This window comes from Equus caballus, chromosome 23 (genome assembly GCF_041296265.1).
Source record: "Equus caballus isolate H_3958 breed thoroughbred chromosome 23, TB-T2T, whole genome shotgun sequence".
Classification (NCBI taxonomy): Eukaryota; Metazoa; Chordata; class Mammalia; order Perissodactyla; family Equidae; genus Equus; species Equus caballus.
Window position 1 is genome coordinate 42331602 of NC_091706.1, and position 19870 is coordinate 42351471.

General features: G+C 39.3%; 1 protein-coding gene across 50 annotated transcripts in view; it reads right to left on the reverse strand.

Annotated features, from left to right (window-relative positions):
* The window catches only part of PTPRD (protein tyrosine phosphatase receptor type D), a 2083106-nt gene that overhangs the window by 40094 nt on the left and 2023142 nt on the right, over nucleotides 1-19870 (reverse strand). For all 50 annotated transcript variants that reach the window (XM_070248854.1, XM_070248852.1, XM_070248848.1 and 47 more), the window contains 3 exons: nucleotides 16510-16685; nucleotides 3685-3804; nucleotides 3012-3166 (listed from right to left, as the gene is read on the reverse strand). In XM_070248854.1, the coding sequence (XP_070104955.1) occupies nucleotides 3012-3166; nucleotides 3685-3804; nucleotides 16510-16685 (451 nt within the window). The remainder of the gene's footprint in view (nucleotides 1-3011; nucleotides 3167-3684; nucleotides 3805-16509; nucleotides 16686-19870) is intronic.

Consider the following 19870-nt stretch of genomic DNA (forward strand, 5'->3'; position numbering starts at 1 on the left):
TTGCTTACAGTGGATTTCTAAACTAGGATTTCTGGGATACCACACAAGCAGTTGTTATCTGGAATGACTTCACTCTGCCGCTCCATCAGAAAAATTATGCCCTCGAGTTTTAACAGACCCTGTATTCAAGTCCAGGATTCATGATGGTTTGCAGGCTAACAATGCGGACGTGGCCTCTCCTAAATAAAGAGGCCAAAATTTCTTACCAGACACATGAGGTTACCTATGGGTAAACACAGACCATTTCGCAGAGTCCAGTTTATGCTGCATCTTTCCCCCATTGTTTCGAAGTTGCTAACAAATTTCTTCCACCAATATACCTACTCTTCTGTTGTTTGTTTCAATACACAGCTTCTCCAGAGCCTCAGGCACAGCACTTCCAAATGTCAGCAGCTATTAGCTCTGCACATTCATCTTTGTTTCCTTCTTTCTCCTGAGTTGTCTGTATCTCTTGGAGGTGAGTCCAGGTTGCTTAACATAATATAGGCATGGAGGAGTCGGGTAGAGGGTAGCAGGTGTGTGTATTTTCTCAAAATAAGGCATTATAGTTATCTTATCTCTCTCACTTTCCCGCAAATTTTTTGGATCTGCCCAAGCATCTAGCGTAAAACCTTATATCTTGCTTACGATCACCAGAGCGTAAACTGCATTTTTGAATTATCTATCTATCTATCTATCTATCTATCTATCTATCTATCTAATTTTTCCAGATCCTCCATTTTAATTTGCGGAAATGGGAAGCACATTTTGAGAGAAGGAACACACTATATTTCAAAACACAATGCAAATAACATAATGCTTTTCTCCAGTGAAAAATTCCAAGTTAGGTTTCCCTAATTTTTGTTGATATTATTTTATATATATAAATATGTGTGTATCTGAGTATGTCTGTGTGTATGTCTGTGTGAACTGCATTTTTGCTATTAGGCATATGAGAGCAACATTCTTTCAGTGAGCCCAGACTTATGTTTCCCTGTACTGTGGCCAAACTCCATCTGAAGGTGTTTCATGTGTAATCTTCACAATCCAGTCGAGCTCACGACAAAGCACGGCCACCATGTAAGCAGGCACGATGGCTCTCTGGGGCCTGCAAAGTCTGTATAACAGAGTATACAGACCGGTCAAACTAGCACCCGCTGAAACCAACAGGCAGGAGAACAAGAAATCTGCTTTCATGACGCAAAAGCGTTTGCTCAAACTAATAACAATAATTTCTGGTGTTTCAAAGTCTTGCAAAAGACTGCAACATAGTAGCACGTCCTCAAAGGTCCCTGTCCTGGTTACAGAGGAGCAAGAACTAGGTTACAAGGCATGAGGTGGACTCTACGTCCACCTTGTTAGCATTAGTACTTGAGCCAAACCCTGTAGCGTCTCGTGTTCTCTTCTCTTGACCCTACATACTGTTAATATCAAACAAAACAGCACGGAGGAATGCTTGGGAATGCGTAAATATTCCATAAATATAAGGTAATGTCATTACTTCTATTTTTGTTGGGAAAAAAAATTGCTGGAAAGAGAAATAAAATAAAACAACATCTTGTTCAGAATTGGCCAGGCCATTGTTTAACAAATACCACTGTAGCATGAGTTGGTCAAGTGAATTTTATTGCTTTCATTCTGACCTATCCATTGTCTCTATCTTTTTGTAAAAACAGACCCCATTTCTAGGATCTGCATATTATGCTATCAGATACTATGGGATGTGAAAGAGAGTTATGCTATTAGGTCATGATAGAAGTGGTTTATCATAGATGCTTTCTTTCCTTTTTATAAACTTCCACACTGTAATTTTACTTGTCTATGCAAGAAGCCATATTCTCTCACATTAGAGCTACTCAGCTTATAGAGAACTATGATGAATTACATGAACTATACATTTATATAGTAATAAATAGAATCTGACTAGATACCTATTAACCTGTTAGTAGTAATACCTGAGAGGAACCCAGGAAACTGGAAGAAATCAGTTTAATATTAAAAATGTATGAATGCTTATATATAGTAGAATCTGAGCGGTGATATAGAGAATGTTAGTCAGTATTGAGTAATGAATAATAAATTACTGGGGCTGGCCCCGTGGCCGAGTGGTTAAGTTCGCGCGCTCCGCTGCAGGCGGCCCAGTGTTTCGTTGGTTTGAATCCTGGGTGTGGACATGGCACTGCTCATCAGACCACGCTGAGGCAGCGTCCCACATGCCACAACTAGAAGGACCCACAACGAAATATACAACTATGTACCGGGGGGCTTTGGGGAGAAAAAAGGAGAAAAATAAAATCTTTAAAAAAAAAAGAATAAAACTTTAAAAAAAAAAAAATAATAATAATAAATTACACAAGATTTCAAGGGAAATATAGGCTCATTATCTCCAGGCGCATAAAATAAATTCTTCTAAACTATAGTCTTTATATATATTAAATAAATTTTTAAAACTCAAATTAGTGTATTTTCTATATATGACGATAATACTAATATGCAGAAGGCATCTTTAAGCAATAAGATATTCTCTCTGAAAGCTTGTACGTTTATAATATTATTTTGTTCAGAAATATTTTTTGTATAAATATTAAAAAGATTATCTCAGTCCAGCCCACAAGAATTTGTCAAACAATTCATATATATACATGAATATGTCAAACAATTGAACATGTCAAACAATTCATAAAAATGCATATATATGAATTGATTCTCAATTCTTTTCTTTCATATACTTGTGGCCATTGGCTACAGTTGATTTTGTGTCTATCTATTTTTGCTGCAAAGAAAATACAGCATGAACCATAGTTGTCTATTGCCTCCGGGGGGAATATGCACCTATATCAAATCCTTCCTATTAATGTTAGTATAGGCCTCATTTGATCAAAAAAGACCCCCTGCATTATTTATGAAGGCATTTGCCACCCAAGAGTATCAAGAAATGGGAAAGAGCACATCTTATGAGGAACCCTTTCTGTTTCTGTTTCCCCACAAACCTTCTCACCACAAGGAAAACAAATGCTCTCCAGGATTCCTACCTGCAGTGCACAACCATAGGACCTGCATCAGGAGGGTTACAGGTTTTGACTCTCCGTAAGAAAGCCAGAAAAGGTGTAGGGTGCTCTGGAACACCATGATCAGGCCAGGCGGTGAACTGGAATTGTCTCACTTCTCTCTTCTCGCTGGAACCATTCTGTGAAGTAGGAAAACTGGCTGAAGTTCTGTTTTCCTAGCCTCATGTTGTGACGATAAATAATAACATGGAAGAGGTAACAGGAAAATGGGCTATCTTCATTCTTTCCCCCTACCCTATATCCTTTGGGAAGACACACTCCTTGGAGATATAAACATCAAGCTATTTGTAAATGATAAATATTTGCTCAGGAAGATAAAATTCTTAGGGGAGAAACATTATATTTTTCAGGTTTAGCTATCAGAACCGCTCCTGTTATATTTTACAGGGAGAACTAGTTCTTTTTCATCTATTCTTCATTTGCCGAAACTTTCGTTCAGACCAAGAGTTCCATATTTACTGATAAATGCCAGACAAGGAGAAAAATTGCTGAGCGATAATGGAAGAATTATTTCATTCTTCACTGTTGCCAGTGGAATCAAGATTTAAGCAAAGCCTTGAGAGATTTGATTTCTCAAAAGAAGCTTTCTTTAAATAATGGAAAGAGGAAAGCGAGGGAAAAAAAATAAAAAGCAAACCTTGTAAAGTGCAAATGTTCGAACACAATATGTGGCCAGCTCCACGGTATCGAGCAGCGTCACTTGGACCAGCCCATGGGTTTCTGTGCCTCTACTGGGCCAGTACTGGTCACACTTCACCTAGAAGAAACAAATGATGTATTCAGGGCAGATGCTCATCAATTTCTCTATTAGCTTTACTTTGAGTTGCTGTTGAAGGAAAACAGCTTTTCTGCATTTCATTTTATGTTGATCTTTTTCTGGCATGCATTCTTGTTATCCCAATATATGTAAATTACCGCTCTGATGCCAATATAAACCACATTTTTCAAACTGGTAGGAATACTAAGCAGTAACAGATTCGATTTTCCTGGAGAAAAATAAATTGCAGATTGTTGCTGAGTAAAATAGGGAGAGAGGTATTTGAAACTTCAGAGTACTTGAAAAGAAAATACAAATTTGTTCTGGGATATAGACGTTGTGAATCATATCAGGAAGATTATACTTAGGCATTTAAACGACATGGTGAGATAGTTGGTCTTCATCCATCAAGGTTTAAAAGGCACAAGCTATTTCATCTTGAGCTATCGCAATTTCCAAATATGCTTGTTTAAAGAAAAGTAGAAATAATTTGTAAATCGATCAAAGTATAATAAACAACATAGCAGTTTTTAAAATACAAGATAAATGGTATTTGTATCCAAAATGAATTAAATCTGTAATGTCTAGGGAAAAAAGAGCTGTCTGTTCTTTCAAAACAGTCTAAAAGGGTCATACGCTAGCAATGCAAAGTTTAAATAATTTAAAATTCATTCATTTCAGATGAATAATCCACAATTTCTTTGTGGAGTTGAACAAAAGCACATAAAAAGTATTCAACCCAATTAGTTTAACATGAAACAAAGAATAATTGCAAGTCTGCAGTAAGCCTCAAATTTACTGAATGTGTCTTTCGAGCATTAAAAAGCATAATGAAAAATGACAAACACAGCACTGTATTTTCTAGTAAGGCCATAGATCAGAATATATTTATCCTTTCTATTTCAGATTAGAAGAAAAAATAGGAGTAATTCTTAACTGAAACCAACTTAAATGCATTTCTCTAGGTAAAGAAATCTAATACTATTTTATATTAAGAAGCACGCCTTCAACTTGAAAAAAGAAAGATTCGAAAGTTACAATCTTTGGATTTAAACAAAAGCAATGAGGCATTATTATCATAGACACTAGAATTTTTTGGTCCAGTGAATAGAATTACTAGATAATAGTTTGCTTTTACGTTGAATATAAATATTAGTAGCCTTCTGTGAATAATACTGTAATTTTCTGTTTCACAGCTATAGCATCCGCTCCTCAAAGGACCCAGCCTCCTTCTATGTAGACACTGGACCTTCTAAAAGGGAGAGGTTTTATCCTCTATACAATTTCCTAAGCAAGAAAAAGGAAAAAAGCACTTTAATGTATAGTCATACAGTAAGGCAGAGATTGAATTCACAAGGTTGGATTCCTACACCTTTGTTTCATCTGTGAGACCACACTAAAATCACCTATTTTATGAAAACTCAAACAAAAAAGAAAGTGGTTCCCAGTAAAATGGAAAATTTGTATATTAATAAGATTGAAACATACTCGCACGTTTCCTAGATGCACAAAATATTCCTCTATGTTTCAGATTTCTATAAGATGTTCCAACACAAAGAAAAATAACCCAGGGAAAGACAATTCTTTAAGGACAATATTGATGTAGCATGACCAGGGTTGAGTCCCGCTGTATGTTCTCTGACCACACATTAAAACCCAAGTTGTGTCTAGACAGACTTAGCAAAGGATACCACTTGAATAGAGCCAACACTGCTTAAGCAGTCATGATTCAGACGGAAAAAAAAATGACAAAAAGGACACCAAAGGTTTTATTTTAAACCATGAAATAGATGTCAAGTTGATGTCTCACTGCAAAGGACAAAAGTAACTTTGGAGGCATCTCAACTGCAACATGGACAGGATGCCAGAAATGTGCCGAGTTAAAGAATCAAGAGAGAAACTCAAACTCACTATTTACACTTTCAGCTGGATGGCAGCCCTTTCAAATCAAAACCAACAGATCAAATCTCACGAGGACAAATATCACTATGACGGGCACAAAGACAGCAAGTTAATGCAACAAAATGATCTGTAAGGTCTGAACCAAATTCAATGCAACTGTATTTCAAAGCTGGAAATTGATTATCCTTAGACCTTTTGGTGAGGTAAGGCAAAGGAAATGAAGGAAAGAATCATTTATATGACCTCTGGAAGAATCACTCCATTATTTAGTGGCTTTCCATCTACAAATCCACTCCATCCCTAAGACATAGGAAAAACTAAGCTTACACTAATTATTCTCATACTTCTAGTAATAAGTTTGAAATTGCAACTATTATTGGCTTAGGCTCTGACTCCTTTAGAAAAAAATACCACAAAACATTAGTATAAGGAGTAAATGTTGTGAACCTTTTTAGCTAAAAGAAGAAAAAAGTAGCTTTTATATTCACTTTAAGTAAAGTATTTTAATCTTACTCTTTACCAAAAAAAAAAAAAGCACTAAAATGTATCACTCAACTGCAAAAATTGGGAGCAATTTTTTTAAGCAAACGTATTTAAACACTGATGTTTTCTCTCAGGAAATATTTCACAAAGGGAGTTTATGAAAGAACAAATATTCTAATGGATGTGCACATGCACACATATGGTCTCAGCAGCGGGATCAGAAGCGCTCCCTGAGCTTACTGAAACAGCCAATGCTACATTCCTCCCCTCGTTAGTAAGCACCTCAGCACCTCTTTTCTCGACCTCATTCTCTGAGTAGCCTGCACAGGTTTCATCTGATTTCTGAGGGCTGAATGTGAGGGCTTAGACTCACCAACAAAATTCTTTTAAGTCTTTCATTTTTATCCATACACTAAAAAAATAATTTCTGATTTCAACATTAAACAGCAATTGGGAAGTCCAGTGAGAACAAAAAAAAGGACACTGGAGAACAAAAGAAGTGATTTTTTTCTTCCCAATTAGCTAATGCAAATGAACTAGCTCCATTTCTTTCTTGAAATGTTTTCTTTGACAACAGCTCTCCCCTCCCCGCACCATTTTTTTTCCTGAAGGAAAAATCCTCAGAAGGTATTTCTAGAGTTACTCCTTGTTAGGCTTCATGCATAGAGCTGAGTGTGAGAGACAGGAGATGTGTAGGAGGTTCCCCTTTGAGTTTATGAGAACTAGAAGGCAGGGGCTCCTGAATATGAATACTGATGTTTGCCTTTTCCTATTGGATTCTGAAGTGACTACAAGTGACCCTCAGGACTGATTCATGGATGATCAGGCAGTGTCGCTGGATGACCAGTAAGCTGCTTCTCTATTTCCAGGACCAAAGCCCACTGGCCTCATCTGCAATATGGGAGCAATATCTCCAGCATGACAGAGCTGTAAGGCCCCAAAATCATGCCCCTGAAACGCTAAACCCAATAGGCATTCAACAGGCAATAGCTATTATTAATTATCAGTTAGATTATGTTCTCGATTTTTTGTGGTTGTTATGAGCTACCTAAATCATTCTAAATGGGAGAAAAGGAACACGTTATCAATCCCAGCAAATATGTATTTAAGACATTCTAGGTGGAAGGCAAGGTGTTAGCAGTGTGGGGACACCAAAGTGAAATGAGACACAGTCCTGCCCCCAATCCATCGCCCTTATTGACTAGATATGGAGGTGTGTTTACCTCTCCTGGTTCTCCAAATAGACAGTTGTGAGATTACAAACAACTCCCTTAATCTACCTGGGCCCCAGTTTTCTGTGAGAAGAGAATGGGTTAGACTCTGAGGTAGAAAAGAAGGGGAGCAGAACCTGCTACCCAGGCTGTGGTTTAGAAACATCACCCAGGAACTCTACTTGAGGCCTAAACTGAATGAGGCAGTTCAGGTTTCTGGCTGGACTTGGGGGGAGAGATTTCTTTTTATTATCAAAAGCGATCACCCTTTTGTGGTAAGCTTTCATTTCTCCATAATTATGGAAAGAACAGGTTGACCATCGCTAAATGTCTGCTATGGAATGAATTCATTTTACCTTTTTCATGGCAAACTATCAAAAGCAAGCTGATGGAATGATAAAACATTTAAATGTATTCAAAAGAAAACCTTGTTATTGGAAATATCTCATAGGCGTTGATTTAATAGGTCTGCTGACCGTACTTCAGGGAAACGCTCTCCTAGTTTCATTTTTGCTCCCACATGGCTTATCTTGGAAGTGCCTGGCACATCGTAGGCACTCAACAAGCGGAGGCCAACTTTATAATCAACCATACTGTGGTCTGGATGGGCTTATTTTTAAATTGCCTAAAACTTGCAGAAAATAAAACCTCCTCATTTCAATTTACCAAAGACTTACTGAGTATGGTAGCATGGCAAAGCATCAGAATTCCAAATACAGCAAACCAATACTTCCAAAAGGTCACAGCACCCCTGATACAACACGCGTTCGCCACACAATTCTTCGAAAAGCCTGCCTAGGGCCAGATTATTCTGCCAAAGGAGGACTTAGAATAGACAATAAATGATACATGGGAAACTATAATTGTTGCTGAAAGTAAGGAAACCACTATCCAGCAAGTTGGGCAGAGGATTCCTCTGTAAAGAGTGAGCAGTGAGTATGCTAACATTAGACGACACAAATCAAAGTTGTTATTGGGAATAAGGAAATGTTAATATGCACACATCAATAGCCATTTAATAATGGAGAACGCAATAAAAGGAAGTTTTACATAAATATTAGGCTATATTTTAGTGGACAGAAAAATTATATGCTGAATTGTTTATTTCTATTGTTGTTAGTGCTATCCAGGGGATTCCAACTCCTAGTAACTCGGTAGACAGCAGAGTGGAACCCTGCCTGGTTTTTTTGTGCCATCTTCTCCCCTTCCAGCACTGTATCTGACAACATTCCACTGCTATTCAGAGGGTTTTCATGGCCAACTTTTTCTGAAGTGGGTAGCCAGGTTCTCCTTCCTAGTCTGTCTTTGAAACACCGGTGGCATAGCTTTTACCGTCACAGCAACATGCAGCTGCCACAGCATGACAACCGAAAGAGGGGTGGTGTGGTTCCCTGACTGGGAAACGAACCCAGGTGGCATGGGTGAGAGCACTGAATCTTGACCTCTAGACCACCAGGGCTGGAAGTTTATTTCAACAGATTACAACATTTCTTTTGGCAGTTTTCAAGACCAGATTTAATACTTGATTTTCCACAGTAAGGACAGAGATCATCTCAGTGATTCTATTCTCTTTTAGTAATAGTGTCATTTTCTGCACTCAATTAATATTTAACCATATCTATTCCCAAATGGCAAAACTGTCTGGTTTATGTATCTCCACTTTTCATTGCTCTTTGCTGACTACTATTTAGTGGAGGATCAAGGACAATGGAAAACCCAAAATGAGAGTGATAGGAAAGCATCTGAGCACCAGTGCAACAAGAGCTTTTCATAAATAAAATCATAAAGTTCAAAACTATAATTCTCTAAATAAACCAAATTATATACCATAACACTGCTTATCAGTTCATTCAACCATTCAAACAGCTTCTAAACCATTTATTAGTTTAAAAAATTGATATTCCCTTTTGTTTGATATGTGCTATAGACCGAATGTTTGTGACCCCCAAAATTCCTATGTCCAAACCTAATCCCTTATGTGATGGTATTAGGTGGGGTCTTTGGGAGGTGATTAGGTCACGAGGGTGCAGCCTTCAGGACTGGGATTAGTGCCTTATAAGAGAGATCCCAGAGGGCTCACTTGCCCTTTCCACAGGAGGATACAAGAAGACAGTTGTCTGTGAACCAGAAAGCAGGTTTTCACTGGACACTGAATCTGCCAGCACCTGGATCTTAGACATCTCAGCCTCCAGAACCACGAGAAATAAATTTCTTTTGTTTATAAGCCACTCAGTCTATGGCATTGTGTTATAGCAGCCCAGACTAAGACATTGTGTCTGCCATAAGCTAACATAGGGAGCTGCAGTAAACTTTTCCGATGACTTCCCTCATTAAATTAGTAGTTATATTATCTCAAGTTTCTGGCACTTTGCTGTAACCAGAGGAAAACCATGTGAAGTGCTCCTTTGTCATGGCCAGGTGGCATGTGGATACCAGCTCTTCCCACCTGGCTTGGAGCCTTACAGTTAGAACCTCAGCCCCAATCACTCCTGGCAGCAGTTGGGTGCTCCACATGGCCCTACTGCCACCTCTGCATCTGCCTTGGTCTGCCCAGTGGCTGCCTGTGGCCTAGCAACACTCCTGTGTCCCTGTCATTGAGCAATATCAGTAGGTGACTTACAGCTTCAATAAAAAGACAATTGCTGTATACCAGCCAGTATCAATACATTTCAATATTTTAACAACCAGTACAACTAGACTGGGACCTACCAGGTGAACCTCAGCCTTGCCTGAACTGAGAGATGAATGCACACTTCTCAAAACCTTAGAAATGAGCTATTCCAGCCTGCACATGCTATAAACATGAATGCGGAGAATCAGAGGGGCTTTGCACAAAGTCACCAGGAGCAAAGTTGCATCTCCTCCTCCAAGTGCAGCCCTTTCCTTAGGCCCTGATGCCTCTAATTCACTTTAATAGGAAGGTTTTGAGCCAGAACCTGTAAGCTGCCATTCTAAATGGGGCGCTGGGGGGGGGGGGGGGGTGAAGGTAAAAAATCTAGGAAGCCAACAAACAGTAAGAAACTGGTGGGATTCTTTCTCTTTTATCTGACAGTGTGTCTGCCAACAAGAGAAAACCAACAGCGTGGAACTTGCTAGATAAGGACCCAAACATCCTTTAGATTGCCAACACGAGCATCATTCTTTTTGCTGCCAGTGTCCTATTTACATTAAGTATCCACCACTTTTCAAAAACAATCCCATACATCATGCAGGCTCCAAAGGCAATGTTTGTGCTGCTGTTCCCACAGTTGCTTAAGGAAAAACCAGTTTCTGTTGTCCTAGATAGGCAGTGCTTAAGGCGGCAGTTTGAGAAATTAAATGTTCAAGGCCTTCGGCGCTTCCAGTTCTATTTGGAAAAGGACACAGACCTGGCATTTGGAAAGCATTTGCTCTCCATTAAACGTACTGAACCTTGACAAACCAGAGGGGCCAAGAATTAGTCTGCCACTGTCCAAGCCTGGGCCTTCCAAAACTGATAACGACAATGAAAATAATAACACTGTCATTTATAATCTTCCAGGGATTCTGCCAACTTTTAACCCAAAAGGACCTCACAATCTGAAAAGAATCTCAAGATGTGTTTTGTAGGAAAACAAGAAAACGTCTGACCAGTATCTCCTTTTCTGCTGTTTCTTGCCCAGAACTGCCCTCTTAGCCACAGAACCAAATGCCAATGTGTCTCCATCTCACCTTCACTCTTTGCTGGGGGAAATTTACTAGGGTGACATTCACGGACTTGGGAGGACATATGAGGAAGAGGGAGTGGTCATTAGGTCAGAAGTGCTCCAATGGCCAACTTTCAAGTCTCTGTATTCTAATTCCCTAAACTATTAACACAGTGTAGTTAACACAGCTGTGTCCCTTTGGCCTTAAAAGCATCTAGCTCTATTTATTACCACAAATAACAAAATTTAGTGGAGCAGAGATTTACCCATTCCCTGGCCAAAGATGAAGTCATGATACACAAAACATTTAATCTGCTCTAGCAATGGCTGCCATCAACTGGATTGGATGATTCTCTATTTGGGAACAGAAAATGGGATTTAGGTAGTCCCAACCAAGTATAGAATTCCTCACTTCTAATGCTACGCTTTCATTATTAATCAATGTGGCCCACACTGAATGATAGTTCAAGTCATGTCCCAATTGTTGCGTGTCAAAATTTCACTCCTCGTCCTCAACATTTATAGCACTAAGTACCACCACAATAATAGCTCTGTAAGTGAATCAACTCCCACCATAAAGCTTGCCAGACAACAGAAACAACAATGAGCATCAACTATGGGCAGTGAAGGAAGGCAGGCCGGTGAGGACAAGTGAAAGCCACATATTCCTTAACCTTGGTTAAGCCATTTCAGCTTCTAACACTCATCAAGGCTGCTCAAGAATTTGCCAAGCATGAGTTTATATATTTTCTCTGTCTTGTGTACCTCAAGATGGGAAACAAAGCAGAAGAGAAACAGATAGGTGAAGGAAAAAAAAAAGACAATCACCCACTTAAATAACAAAGCTTCCTGGGCCAGGAATCACCTTGGCAAATTCTACCTTGGAGACGCCAGTTCTTCAAGTGAGGCTGCCAACCATTTGTCCCAGTTGCCCACAAATAACCCCCTTGGAGTGGAAATCCCAGCTGCATACATTTGACTCTCCTACCAGTGCTTCATTTTTTCCGAACTTTTTCTTCCCTCCGTGTGGTTGCCCAAACCAATTCATGTGCTTATTGGCATGTTATGAAACATGGAAACAATTAGAGACCACATTCTAGGGCAGGAGAATGACTCTCTACAGAATCAATGAACTACGCAGAACTTGAGAGGATTTGGCAAAAAAGATGGAAACTGTGGAATAAAACCCACTAAGAGTATCTCATGTCACACAGCACATGCTGTAAGGCTTTAAACTGATCTGTGTGTTTTTAGGCAGAAACCATACTTTACCTTCAAAATCTCCAGTTTTTAGTTTTATATTTTGTTTTATATTCGAATGAAACTCATAGAAAATATTCAGTGTACACATTTTCTTGTCAGGGTTGATAACTGGATGTACATACCATGCGAACAGTCTTCTCAGCTAAGTTTGGGATTCTGTCAGGGGCGTTTGAGGAGAGAGTGATGACATTTGAAAATCAAAGAACTTAAGTTTTCAAAAGACCAACTTAAGTCCTAAGTTACATCTTACACATGTAAGCGCTTCTTTAGCCAGTCAAATTCTAAGAATGGTCAGTTCTCCAACAAAAGGCCAGTGGACCTTCTAACACAGGCTACTAAACCCACAGCCTTTTGTTTGAGGGAGCCGTTCTAACTCAGCAGAGGTCACAAAGCACTGTTGCTTCATCAACAGCAGGCCAGAGTGACAACCTAAGAGTGAGCCAGGCATAGGCGAAACGGAAAGGTGGAAAACACAGGACATAGGTTCCAAGGGGAGGACTCCCCACCTCGTCAAACAAATAAGAATAGGGACAGGGAAAGCAAAATGAACCAAAAGGAAATGTGCTGTCAAGAATATATTATCTTTAGTGGCAGTTATGACTATGTGTAACTCATGTTGCTATTATTCAACTATTTTCATATTTTATTGCTCCAGGATAGGATTGCAGTGAAAGAGTAGCCAGAATGCTCTATTGTGGTCTACTTGCAGACTGATTAACAAGTTCCCTGGGTCAGGGTCTCCATTCTGGAGATTCTGTCCTATGGAAAGGCAAGGGTGAAAGAACCCTGTGTTCTGAGCTACCCGCTCCCTTTGACCACAAAGCATGGGTGTGCGACACTGGCAACAGTGGGCAGAATTCGCCAGGTGCAGTGACTCTATGAGGTTGGTCAGGATTCACTGTCAACCACAGAGAAAACTCATTTCATTTGAGAACAAAAATTAAATTATTTGGGAACCAGCTTTAGGGGAAACTGAAGCTGTGGTGGTAAAGCCTCCAACCTCTCTCACCCAAACAATAACAGTTGAGACTCGCTGAGCCACTTTGTCACATTCCTTATCTTAGTCAATACCCACAATAACCCTTCCACGTAATCCAAAAAGGAGGAATGAGACTTTGAGGCGTCCAGTAACTTGCTCGTTGTCACATAGCTAGTTAGCACTAGAATTAGAATCTAAACCCAGACATCTGACTGTAAGGCACCTCCATTTGGAACATTGTCAAGTAGCTTCCCTTCTCTCTGATGGTACTGTCCCCAGCCAGTCTTGTGTAATATCATGCTGTCTTCTTCTCTTTCATTTTCTTCTCTCTTCTCCATCCCAATCGCCAGTTAATATGTATTCCTGCATATTTCTAATACACAGAAGTGTTTACACACACATTTTTTTTTTCTTATACCAAGGGGATGAGTCTTATTTCAAGAACCTAAGCCTTAATCAAAATAATAAGATTTCAGGCTTCAGCCCTTGGAGAGGTGATTTGTTTAAATTAGCTGGAGCACTTCCCTTTATGAGGAAGACTACAGGCCGTCCTAAGTAAAGCCAGGCTAGTTTGTGTTGGCTTTGAAGTTGGCTGCTGGGAATTGAGAATTCATTGAGTCCCCAGGTCAGTGCACATAACCCACAAAGTTCCTAAAGTATGGAGGTAAATATTTCAGTAACAACTAACCACTATCTCTAACACTGTTTTTACAGCAAAACGCAATCCAAGTTCTTGTTTTGGAATCCAGGAATGCCTTCCTCTTTCTCCCTGGGACTTTAGGTGAAAGAGTAACTGAATAGAGAAGAGGTGAGGTGGGAGAATGTGAAGGAGGAAGATGGAAGAGCAGGTGAGATAATTTGGGGGAGCAGGCCTTTGTTAGATCTCTCTATTGCATTTGGTCATTTATTCCCAAGTGTTTTGGAGGGGGGAACAAAGGGCTTCGGGGCCTTGGGGATCAGGGCTTATTTGTATGATCAGACTGATGATAGTTGAGATTCCTCAATATTGGCTTATGCAGGTCATCACAAGTTTGGGTACAGACTGAACTACCAGAGAATAAAAATCGCAAGACAGCATTTTAATTGGCCTCCTTAGGCCATTTAACAAAGGAGAAAGCTAACTTGCAAGAGCAAAGCGTAATTAATGAAGGGAGCAAACAGAGGTTCATTTAGTAACTTCCAAATAAGTTTCTCTGTCTGAGGTGGGGGGAGAAAAGGTAGCCTGCAACACAAAGATAAACTGTAGGATTTAAGTCACAATGCCTTCCGCCAAGAACTGCTCATTACCATCAGATGTTGCAGTGGAAGTGGGGCCAGTTAGAACTAACTTTATTATTAGAAGCAATTAGGGAGAAAAGGGGCAGAATTTCATTTGGTTATTTGAAAACAAGTTTCTGTGCACGGTTTAATGAAGGCCTGCAGTGTCAAGATAAAATGTGTGTTTTACTGAAAACAGCTTTTGCAAATGACTGCTTGTTACCAGCCAGTATCTCCAGGCAGAACGGTCCGGGTAAGGCTGGATTTACATGCATGCTGTAATATAATAGTTCAGTTGTCTCAGCTTCGCAGAAGTGTTAACAGGCAGTATGGCCTCATGGTTAAGAAAATGGGTTCTGGAGCCAGACTGTCTTCAGTTCCCAACTCTGACCTTGGTAGCTGAATGACCTTGGTTGACCTTCTAGAATGTTCCAGCCGTAGTTTACTCATATATAAAGTGGAAATCATAGTAGTGTTTATCTCACAGGGTTGTTGCGAAATATCAATGCACCTAATATGTGTTAGACATTGTTATAATTATTAATAGCTATATCCGAGGATCGTTTGGGTTTGTGGGGGGGCATTGTTTTTAAAGAAAGGGCTTGCTATAAAGGGGTTACCCTGAGTACAAATAACCATGGACCCATTTACATCTTTGAATGGAGTCTGCATGCAAAGTATGACATAGGTATTTCTCATCTCAGTCATAACAGTTTTTATCTAAATTCATTTCAGATACTAGTTGAATATCTCTATAGAGTTCACATGTTTGGAAAAGATCTGATTGCTTTCTAGGTCTGTTAAACCAGTTGTGTACCATGTTTTTTGATTTCCCACCTTTACGGTAACAGCTGGGACTTTTTATATTTTCCAAAGTCTGAGGTTTCCCCTTATAAATCCCCTGGGCAGCCTTCAACTCTTCCCTCATGCACACCTGGGCTAAGAGAAACTGCCACGTATTGACCTAAACATTTAGAACAACATTTAAAAAACTTCAACCGCCACACAACAAATGGGGAGTCGGGCTTTGGCTTCCTTCTAAATATCCTTTTTGTGACTCCTGTGACCCCAGTGAAAGAGACCTCTCACCGGTGGTTTTAAGCTCTGCCCAAATGTCCCACTGGTTAGCGCAAGCATGTGCTGTCGGCAGCGATTTTTCAGAGGCTCTTTCATTCAGTTCTCAAGGTTAAAGATTGATTTTCATCAGATGGCTACAATATTTGCATATTCACTTGGGAATATGGCATACTGCTTGCCCATTATGTTTTAGTTTTGCAAATCAACAGCATTTAACTAATGTGCCATGCACCATAATATTGGACCCATATGATGAATAAAACTCCTTTCTTGGACCTTAACAAGCAACAACTCCGTTATTAAAATCTATTCATTTCAGAGAAGGCTAAACTAGCAAAATGCCCTCTACACATTTATGTGTTTTCTCAGCCGTGTATTAACCCACATCATTTTTCTGGCTGCCCTGACTTAATTTATGTTAATTTGAATAATTTAAATGAGAGCTTCTTTTACAGAATTTTAGATCTTACATTGCAGATTGTGAGAAAGAAAAAGCTGAAAAAATACTGGTGAGTACATATTGATGGAATTCTCCCCCAAAGTCTGAGTGTTCTTGTTCAATGTGAGTTTTAGAAAGAGGATCAAGGTAGTATTTATTTTCTCTAATCATATTGTCTACTTTGAGTACCTCTTGTTTTTTTCGTTTAGCAATCACACACATTGTAACACAAGAGAAACTCCTATTGGAAAGATTCGGAAGAATGTTAAAGAATGGTTTAATCAGAGTTGTTGTTGCCCATTCACAATTAGTGTCTGTTGGAAAGTCAAAGCTTAAGGAAAGGTTAGATGCTGAACAGAATAAAATATGCAATACAGGGAATACATGAGGGAAGATTTTAAGAGGGAGAAAGTAGATATTTATTCTTACCCTGGATCGTTCTTCTAGTTTTGTCATCATAACCACTGTGGCACTCCGTTGCTCCCATATCATTCTCCAAAAGTCCCCAAATGTTTCGGGGAGAGATCCCTGTGTTGCAATATAGGCATTTTGTTTCCTATAGCCATCTATGTAGTTGGCATTCACATAGTCACTTCCTGGGATGCCTGTAAAACAAGGAATGTTAGTCAACTAGGGGAACATGTCACAAGAGGAAACAGCCTGGGACATGGCCTAATGATAACATTATATTATTGTCCCATGCCATGCTGGAGGAGTAACAATACAGTAAAATTTCGGTTTTAAGCAAGATTAAAAACAGGTCTTATCAGGACCGTCATGTTAAAGAAACAGTGTTCAAGGTGTTGGGTCTTTATAATATGACATGGTGGATTACCAAAGAAAGAAAATTATGGTCCATAGAAGGCCTTTTCTCTCACACATTATCTGTTTTCTTCATTGCATCAGCAAAATATAGCTTGCAAAGGAAGATAAACAATTAGCCAGTCACATTCCTCACTCATGCTCTTCCTCATTCCCAGACACAAACTAAATAAAATAATGCTTGAGTCTGAAAATGCAATATAGGGTGAAGCACGTCATAACAGTGAAAAACGTTGCAGATTTAGCTAACAGGGAACTCATAAATAAACTCATTTAATCTTCACAACAACTCTATGAAGTAAATCCTGTTATGATCTTCCTTTCACAAAGGAGCAAACTGAGGTGCACAGAGATTCAAAAACTTGCTCAAGTTTGTGGAGTCCAGTTTAATCACAGGCAAGCAGTCTGCTATGTCTGTGTCTTCACTTGTGTAGAGTATTGCTTCTCATTTAAACCTAACAGGATTGTTGTGTTACATGAACCTCCCCTTGGAGTATGGCAACTGCCTCCTAACTGGTTGTCCCATTTCTACTTTTGTCTTTTGCAGTCTGTTCTCCATCTAGCATGAGAGCAATTTTTAAAAATATATTTCAGACACTGGAACTTCTCTTCTTCAAACTCCACAATGGCTTCCCCTTAAACTTCAAAGAAAATTCAAACTCTCAACAATGGCTACAAAGCTCTTCGCTTCTCCAGACTCATCCCATTGCATTCACCTCCTTGCCTTCTGAACTGCAGACACCAGTCTGCTTCAGTTGGTAGAAAGCATTACTCTCCTACCTTAGTGCCATCCCACATCCTAGAACACACTGTCTCCTTCCCGTCATACAACGCTCAGCCTCCAGCTCAGAAAGCCTGTTTGTGATACCCCAGGACGTCATAACTCCCTTGACAGCCCTTCATACTACTTATTACACACTGTAATTATATAGTTAATTGTTTGTTAACTTGCTTATTGCCTGTTTTGACCTCTAGACCATGTTTCTTTTATTCACCTTTGCTATCTCTAGTGAAAAAAAGAAATTTGCCCCAGTTCCAACATTTAGTATGTAGCCAAGCTGTAATTTAATGCAGATATTCTGATTGAAAGTCCACTTTTCCTTTAGCACGATGCCATTAAGAGGGATATAGGCAAGTTTGAGCTTCTTCCAAGGAGAGTGGCCAGAGTGATTAAGGAATCAGATCTATTCCATATGAGAAAGGAATACATATTACAGACTGGCAAAGGAAAAGGTAGGGGTTGGGGGGATTAGAGCTGCCCACGAGTATCTGAAGAGAGGTTTAGGTTTACTCTGTTGAAACCCAAGTTTTTCAATTTTGAAGCATGTAACTACAGACTGATGAATTTCATCTCCAATATAATAAAACATTTTCAAATCATCAGAATCAGAAAGGGAATAGATTTCCTTGGGAGGTAATGAGTTGCCTATCCCTGGAGGGGAATCAACACTTTATGGGGATATCAGCATGATGCGGGGGTTAGTATTAGAACATGTACATGGGCCCTTCTTGCCCTGGGAAAATATGAGTCCTGGATTTATGGGAAAAAAAAAAGTTTTCTTTATAATGGAACATATGTTCCTAAGCTAAAATTGCTATATTTCACTGATTGCCACTTGCAATTACTTTGACTGCCTTTCTGATTCCAGTTGTAAAACTGATCTTCTCAAGAAAAATAATGAAAGTCAGATGGAAACTACTGGGATCTGAGATGAACACATGGATATGGAATACCACCAGATTAGTGAAAAGCCTTTGAGCAAAAACTGAAATGCACGGTTGGTTGTAACATTATTCAACTATTACAACTACTCAAGAAGCAGTTGGGGTTCTGGCAGCTCTTTTTTGATAAGGATCCTATTCCTCCCTGACACCAAATTACTGTAGGTTCAAAGCACAGTTTAAATAAAGTCCTTAGGTTACAGCCCCGGGGAAGCATGTCCATCTACATGCCCACAGGATTTGGCCCCAAGCCAACAGTGAATCAATTTTATAACACAGCAAAAGCCCACTTTCAAAATTTGCTTTAGTAGTTAACAACATTAAAGAATTGATTTTAAAACAAAGGATTCCGGATAAGGGCCTCACTCAGCTACCAACATACAGAAAACTTTTTTCCAAGACAATTCAAAACGGAGAAATCTGGGTTAATGACTCAGAAAGTGCATCAACTGGGCACCATGTCATTTCCCCCTTATCGAAGATAATAAATGTGTCTGAACAATGAAGTGGACGACAGAGGAGATGGGCTGAGTGTCACATCTAAAGGAGGAGAATCGGACCTATCCAGAGTCTTGTGTAAATTTTAATCAGTTATCATGTAATGAATTGTTTTTTGACATATTCCTCATTTGAATAATAATTTATTATTTTTTAGAGGGAATGGTTGCACTTCCCAGGAGTAAAAATACAAAAATTCTGCCTGAAAACTACTAGGTATCTGGGATCCATACTGCATCCCCAAATGCTTTAAGAATTTGGGACTTGATATTTCAAAAGGAAGAGAATTGAAAGCAATAATAATTCAATACCTAGTAAAGCTAATTATGAGGTTAATATTTATATACTGAAAATAGTGCTGAGGCTCCTCTTTTACTATGACACTTGTAAGGAGGTACTACCTGCAATGAAAGCTTCCTTCTGGCAAATCCCTTTACCCATTCTGGCAGAGTCATTTCAGGTAAATTCTCTCACACACGTCCTTTGCAATGTGGAGATGTGAGAGATGGCTATGTTCGCTAGAAGCTCTAAGATCTAATGTGTCCTCTATTCATAGAACTCAACATAACAAGCTGTGTAGAAAGATGAATGAGAAAAGATTTTAGAATGGATGGTGGCTTGCCCTTCTAAAAATATTAACCCCAGACTGGAAGCTAAAGTTAAACACAGTGTGTTTCAAGTAGATGAGACCTCAGTTTTCAACGTGACATATTTAGAAAGATTTTTCAACCAACTCTGTGAAAGAAAA